Source organism: Micropterus dolomieu, linkage group LG22 (genome assembly GCF_021292245.1).
Source record: "Micropterus dolomieu isolate WLL.071019.BEF.003 ecotype Adirondacks linkage group LG22, ASM2129224v1, whole genome shotgun sequence".
Classification (NCBI taxonomy): Eukaryota; Metazoa; Chordata; class Actinopteri; order Centrarchiformes; family Centrarchidae; genus Micropterus; species Micropterus dolomieu.
Genome location: NC_060171.1, coordinates 3,739,880 through 3,747,379, shown reverse-complemented (window position 1 = coordinate 3,747,379; position 7,500 = coordinate 3,739,880). Strand labels below are relative to the sequence as shown.

The 7,500-nt window shown below is 38.9% G+C and overlaps 1 protein-coding gene across 1 annotated transcript in view; it reads right to left on the bottom strand.

The window, feature by feature from the left end:
• Positions 1–106: 106 nt before the first annotated feature.
• The window catches only part of ptprz1a (protein tyrosine phosphatase receptor type Z1a), a 96,387-nt gene continuing 88,993 nt past the window's right edge, over positions 107–7,500 (bottom strand). The window contains exons 22-30 of the mRNA XM_046037419.1: positions 6,525–6,660; positions 5,644–5,790; positions 5,073–5,166; positions 4,812–4,885; positions 4,559–4,690; positions 3,478–3,630; positions 2,038–2,180; positions 1,817–1,952; positions 107–1,043 (exon numbers count right to left, since the gene is read on the bottom strand). Of these exons, the coding sequence (XP_045893375.1) occupies positions 900–1,043; positions 1,817–1,952; positions 2,038–2,180; positions 3,478–3,630; positions 4,559–4,690; positions 4,812–4,885; positions 5,073–5,166; positions 5,644–5,790; positions 6,525–6,660 (1,159 nt within the window). The 3' untranslated portion in view covers positions 107–899. The remainder of the gene's footprint in view (positions 1,044–1,816; positions 1,953–2,037; positions 2,181–3,477; positions 3,631–4,558; positions 4,691–4,811; positions 4,886–5,072; positions 5,167–5,643; positions 5,791–6,524; positions 6,661–7,500) is intronic.

The window sequence follows — 7,500 nt, the reverse complement described above, 5'->3', positions numbered from 1 at the left end:
TTTAGTAATATGAATCTTTTCGTTGGTGAAAATATGTTTCTTCGTTGCAATACAGCTAGAGTTATTTGTAGTTCTGCACACATAAACAAAACACTCGAACAGGCTCTTTCTTTGGTGTTCTTTCACTTATTTAATCCCCTAGCTAATAATCCATCAGTGTTTCATGTCCAGCTAAAAAACAAACAAACATGTCAGTATCCCATGCATTACATTTAGTCTGTTACAAAATCCAGAATATAAAATCATTAATATTCTCCAACTACTTATAATTAAACCATAACATTTGAATGCACTAAAATGGTAAAATATAAAAATCTAAAAAGTATAAATAGAAATTTGGTCCATCGAGTTGAGTACTATAATATTATTTACATTAGATTATTATTTTTTATTATTCCAGGCCCTTATTTAACTTCAATAGCACACTGCTGCTACTGTTGCAATGGTATTTACAGAAAGGAGTTCAGTGCAGGAGCTCTATAAAAGACAAGCTAACAAAATATCTCATTTGTTGTAAAAAGATGCAGGTTTGTCCCTTTTTTTCCCCCATTTGGCTCAGTGCCAATAAATACAAAGGTCTAGGAAAGGTTTGTTAGTTAAACGTCTCAGGGCAGTACAGAGTTAAAATATAGGGCAGTTAGTCTACAGCTTGTATCAAAGTTATAAGTACAGGATGAAAAATACAAAGGCACACATTACAAAACCGCAGGGAGTCCAGATCCAGCGAAGAAGAAACTCATTCAGTACATGCCAGACTCAAACTACAACACAGTCCTGAACAATGAGGATTTATATTTAGTAGTTGTAGCGGGAGAAGTTCTCTTGGTGGTTGAAGATGAAGGACAAAATGTTGTTGCTTTGTAATATTTAAACAAGAGTTCTTTGTGTTTTGGGGGCGGTTACACCAAGGATTCAAGGCTCTCTGCAGTGCTGGCCGTTCCCACCACGATGGTACCGTTATTGTCAGAGGACTGGAGGGTTTTCTCATCTTCTTGCGTCCCGATGAGACTCAGCATGGCTTTGTACAGGAACTGGTACTGCTCCTTTAAATCAACCACAGGTAATCAATTGTTATAATTAGGGGTGTGTCAGTATCTCAAAATAATTTAATCCATTGTAAACCAGGTGAACATTATGCCTTTATTATTGGATCCTATTCATTGTAAATTTGCCAAATTGTTTTTTTTTTTTCAGGAAACTTGTTTTATTCTAAAATTACAAACCTGTAAAATAAACCATTACTTTAATGCTATACCTTTGTGAAAATAACAATTTGTACTACCATCAGTACCTTAACTAAAACCATTTTAACTATTAGCATCCAAACAACATCATTCTCTCTCAGCTGCCCTAAAAGTTGCAATGTACTGTTATAATAAGGCATTAATATTAATATTTCAGGATTGATGAATTGTATACCAGCACACCTCTAGTTATAATGTTGTCACTGCATATGTGATTCACAGTGTAATTTTGAATTACAACTTGGGTCAATTATTTCAGTATTATTAGCACTGTACTAAAGTTAATAGCTCAGATCTGGGAAGGTGGTGACATTACTGAAGAGACGTGGTGCTGTAAACTGCGATGAATGCAGTTTATAATCGTTTTCTCTTCCAAATAAGTTTCTCACCTGGAGGTGTGTTCCCAGATTTCAGTTATTACCGATTAAAGTAATGGACAAAACTGTGAAAATAACACCAATTTGAAATAATCTGGAATTATCCTTTAAGCATAAATGCTCTCTCAAGTGTAACTCACACAAGACAGACAGTACATTATCATCAGCGTATTGTGAGACAGACAACGGGCTTACGATGTCGCAGAAGATTCCTGGTCTCATGAGGTTTGCCAGCTTGGCCACTTGAAAGACATCAACCAAACCTTCGGCCTCCAGCTGGCGTGTCAGAGACGATAGAGCGCAGAAAGTCCCTGCCGTGACTCCACCCACACTGGAAAACAAAATGGTCAAACCTCTCCTGATTTTCACTGTAAAATATCAGACCAGAAAAATCCTTTAAATGTTAATATTCTTACTCATCGTGGACCACAGTGGGGCCGTCCTTTCCGGTGCTCTCTTCTTTCACCAGGTTGATGAACTCAAAGGTGTTGCTGATGGGACTGTCCGGGTTCGGCCAGCGGGGGGCGCGGTAGTGTTTCACTTCCAGAACGTAGTCGTCCTGCCGAGATACGGAGGAAAGAGAGCAGACATCTAACTTTTTGTCCTACAACCCCTCAAAACAAAGAGTGCAAGTGTTCACGCCTTAGGATAACTCAAGGCAGTTGGTTATGCGGGGGTTAAAATATCTAAGGGTTATATAAGGTCTGTTTCATTGACTGTATATAAAGATTAAAGACATGACAGCTCCCCAAAATAGATTAAAAAAATCTAAGTACACTAAAGCTTCCTAAAGATGTTTTCTGTCATTTTAGGTAGTTAATTTTTCTGATAAGTTTGGTTTTGATTAGTTATCTGGGTTTCACGTCATCATTGACAGCTGAGCCCTGGTGTACAGGCGGGACCTCGATACTGCAGCACATTCTGGCTCCAAGGCAGAGACACGATGTCCATCTTTATATACGGTCTATGGTCTGGATCTATTAAATTTGCCTTGACTCACCTTCAGTGATTGACATGATGCATTCATGATTGTTTGCCTTTCCTAGGTACTTTTATTTAGCGCAATATATCTGAGCTTTTTGAACAAGTTTGTTTTCCAGTCGCAATGAGTAGTCTTTTCAAGTTTGAAACCGGTAATTCTGGTAAGTCCTGCATGAGTTGAACTAGTTGGGACTAGCAGGCAACACTACAAGCAGTATTGCCCCTCATTAACAAAACTCAGACTTTTTAGTATTAATGGGCTGATTTCAGCTCAGACTTTAATCTACTAAAAACAAGCTGTGCATGTGGAATTACAGTATATAGCTTTACCAGCATTGCAGATAGTTTGTTCTGAGGGTGGTGCTAGTGGAAAGATCATGGGATCAGAGCATTTAATGGAAAATTGGCTATTATTTTCTCATATAATCAACCAAAATGTTGGTTATAAATAATGTCCTGGTGGCAGAGCTATTCCAATACATGAACCTGACACTGCTGATTAAAATTACTCTTTAATTTCTACATTACATTAAAAGCTTTTCCTACTTTCCCTTAGTGGGTGAATGTGATTTAGTTTGTTCTGCTCTCAGCATTGAAAAAGGACATTAAAAACATTTAATGACAACATTTCTTTCTCACTGTTTTCTGTGTACTAAACGGAGTAAGGTAGACACTTTCCAGAAAGTGATATTGTTAAATGTTGTCAATGCTGTGAGCAGTACAAATCAACCACTTTCACCTCTACTGTGCTGGGGTAAATGCAGAAACCAGGACAAATAAAAACAAAACTATCTACATAAATAGAACCACTTAAAGAAAACCAGAAATATGTTTTAGTGGTGTAATGAAGTTGTCATGTTCCAGGTTGCGCTAACCTGTGTGGCTTCCAGTACGTAGTCTTGAACCACCAACATGTCCTCGTTAGTCAGACAGATGTGATTCTCACTCCTCTGAGTAACAGTGAACATCTCATAGCTGATTGGCTGCCCTTTATGGGGCCAAATGACACACAGCTCCTCCTCTTCCATCTAACAACACAGGAAGTCAGCAGACAGTTACATCAAACTCTAAAATGAATCGTTTAACATTTTAGGAAATATTCACTTTCTTTCTGAGAGAGATGTTCAGATGGATTTCAATCTCATGTCTGTGTGTTAGTGATGCGTTGTTGTCAGTACAACGGGGAAAAACTCCCGTTATTCCGACTTAGGAATGTTCACTCACTGTTTCAAGATGGCAGGCTTGTGGTCACACCATTTAAATAGCCTAAATTAGCTTCTTTTACTGTGAAACCTAGTCTAGTAAAGATCCTTTTAAATTAGCTGAATCGATTGTTTAAGTGTTACAAGTGGATTTTATTTAGATGTAACATTTTACCACCCTGTACTACTTTTCATGTCACTGTCAGAATTTCCCAATGTGGAATTACAACTGATATGAACATTTTTTCAGATTCGGTTGTAAAGTGTAAAGCTGGAGTCAGGATGCGGTTAGCCTAGCTTAGCATAAAGACTGAAACCATAGAGAAACAGCTAAGTTAGCCTTGCTCTGTCCAAAGTTGAAAAATGTGGATATACTGTAGTTCCAACATGCACAAAGTGTGTTTTTTACATTTCTGTTTGTGTACAGATGAAACAAACAAGATTCAACAGGTTCATTATTGAGCTTAAGAGGTGTATTTTTTAACTTTGGACAGAGCCAGGCTAACCACTCCCTGACTCCAGCTCTGCATTTAACACACAGCCATGAGAACGAATACCATCTGAACAATTTATTCTCTAAAAAGGAAAATTTGTGCATTTTCCAAATGTTTAACTATTAAGTTTAGTGTGTACAGATTTTGCAAAAAAACGCAGATGACATACAACCACAATTTTGAACACATGCGAAAAGAGAATTAATCACACCAAATTCTGTCAAAAATGTGATTTGAAATAAAAAAAGACAGTTCCTCACCCCGCCTGACAGCGTCCCGAGCAAAGACACAACGACCTGGGTGTTGTGGTCCCATATCATCCTCCAGAAGTCCTTTATGGTGCCGGGCAAAGGATTCTGTGTTATGATGAACTCGTTGCTCTGCCGGTAACCCTGCGGGAACAGAACCACAGCTTAGTACCAACGATACAGTTCACTCCTGTTCTCTATCAACCACCTTAAACTGATTCAAAGTCAAAAGATTTAAAACTGAACAGAGTGAGTTTGTTCTTACTGTGATGTATGATGCATTGATGTAGTCTGACGTTTCCCCGGCCGTCGTAGACAGGCGCACTCGCGACCTCTCAACTGCAAAGACACAAGAGTTAATTTCTCAAAATATGCTTTAGATTCATGCAGGATTGTCCTATCTTAGCCCCATCCACTGATCGCAAACTGTAGCTGAAGAGGCAAGTTAAACATTAACGTCACGCTGACTGACATCTTCTTTTTCCTATAAACGCTGCAGTTCCTGAGCTGAACATGTCGGACTCACCGGGTATCATGGAGCAGTTTCTGTTCTTGCTGCGGTTGCAGTCCTGCAGAGCTACAGAGTAGTCACACTGCTTCACTCCGGAGTGACAAACCAGCTGTGGAAAACACCAGATGTCTGTTAGTGACTGCAGAATCAACTCTGAATCATTCTGTGAAGATATTTTAAGCATCTATGCACCTGCACCTGCAATCATTCTTTCATGTTCATTCTTTATCTTTGATAACAATTACAAATGTCTCACAACAGAATTCATTTTACAACCCTTTTGCCTGTAATGGTCAAGATAAAGCCTTAAATTTTCTTTTAATTTATGTTCCAGATCCTCTTAAATCTCTATATTTATACTATTTTATTTAATGTTAGTTGTTTGAAGGATGTGTGTTTCTGTGAACCTATAAGTTCGTGTTTCATTCACATTTCCGTGATGTGAGACATTTTAGGGTGTGGACTATTTCCTGTTGGCGGAGACAGCAGTAAGCTGGTTATGGCTTAGGCAAAAGTCACAACAACAAAAGCAATGCAGGAAAGAACCAGAAAAATGTCATCCAGAGTGATTTAATGAGCAGCTCACCTTGAACTGTTTGTCAAGGCGCGTCCTCCCAGCGGGCCCCGGGGTCAGCAGCTCGTCCACGTACCTGTGCAGGTGAGCCGCCACCACCTCGGTCTCTCCAGACAAGATGGCTTCCACCAAGGCATCATGGATAAAAACGTACTGTTCCTGCAGAGAGGAGACAGATAGAGCTCAGGTAAGACTGTCTTAGGCACCTTTTAATTATAAGATATTCTACCTGCACTGACTGAGAAGTTGCATGTCAGATGAAGATTGAATTAGAAATAATTTGTGGGCAAATGACAAAGGACTACTTGGAGAGAATAGTTCTCCAAGCAATATCTATATTTCAAGTACCAATCTCGCTTCCTGTAGTCTTAAAAAGTTAGTTTTTTGTTTTGGTGATTTGAAGGTCAAAAGACAGTTTTAAACTGGACCAAATTTATTTGAAACGTAAAATATTTTGGATATATATAATCTTTGTTTTTACGTAAAAATAATTTTATTTTTTTGTTTACAGTTCAGCTGCCTCATGGTACTTTTTCTATAAGAAAAACCTCACAACATGATGATGTTTAAGCAGGTATTATATTAACCTTTTTAGTTTAATATTAGACAGTTTCAATATCTTCAGGGGAACATCAATGTCTGAAACAAATTTCCTGGCAATCCATCCAATAGTTATTGAGACATTTTAGTCTGGTAGACTGACAGACCAACACTGCCATCGATAGTGTGGCTAAAAGTATTTGAAAATAAATTAATTATTATATTTCAACATGTAGTTTTAAACTAGCCATGTTCTGACCAAGAAATTCTTACTGGGTTCAAACTACAGCCTGTTGAAATGTAACATTTGACTGTATAGATGTGTGTGGACAGACAGAAAGGTGACCTCTGACCTCTGTCTGAACTAGGTAGTTCCTCTGTGTGCGGATGTGTTTGAGGAAGCCTGTGATGTTGACTGTGTTTTCGTCTTTCATCTGCTTCAGCATGCTGTCCAGGACGATATACGTGCCCGTCCGGCCAACGCCAGCACTGCACAGCAACAAGAAAGAAAAAGAAAAAGAAAATGAACCCAGGATTTACTGATATGAGGTTAAAAACGAAGCATCATCTCATCTTGTTTTATCAGATCTTACCTGCAGTGCACCACAGCGGGCCCCGTGGCGTCCATCCTGGTTCTGGATGACTTGCGGACGAAGCTGAGCAGAGGCAGAGCGAACTCTGGGACGCCCATGTCGGGCCACTGGGTGTAGTGGTACTGCATCACTGTCCGCTCATTGCTCCGCCCTTTCTGAGAGCCCTGCAGGTGGACAAGACCAAATAGGAAGTGATTAAAAGAAAACTTCCAGCAGGGACTCATTGTCTTCAGTCGTAAACGTATAGGGTGCTGGTCCACAGGGCTCAGTGTGGTGTGCTGTTTAGCCTCTTTACATTTGCTTCCTGGTTGTGTTTTGGGATTTATTTTTAAGATCTTATTACGCAGTTTGAGATCTTCAAGTAGTGGTCTTCTGTCTCTTCCAGAGTCCATGCTGAAAACTAAAGGGGACAATTAGGCCATGTGAGTCAGTGTCTTCTTTAGAGTCTCTTCTAAAAACGCACTTTTATCAAAAAGTGTATCACTCACTGTCATATTTATTTTATCTTTCTCTGTGTCTCAGTGAAGCACTTTGTTTTGATGTTCTATAAAGTAAAAGTACTCTATAAATAAAATGGATTATTATTATTAGAGACAGTATGTCTCTCTCTATATTATAATACGTCTTTCAGTTGACTATGTTTATAATAAAACACTGCAATATCCCTGTGGCACGCTCTGGCATTCATACGCTTCTTAGGTGCAAGATGATTTATAAATGAAGTTTACTATGGCTA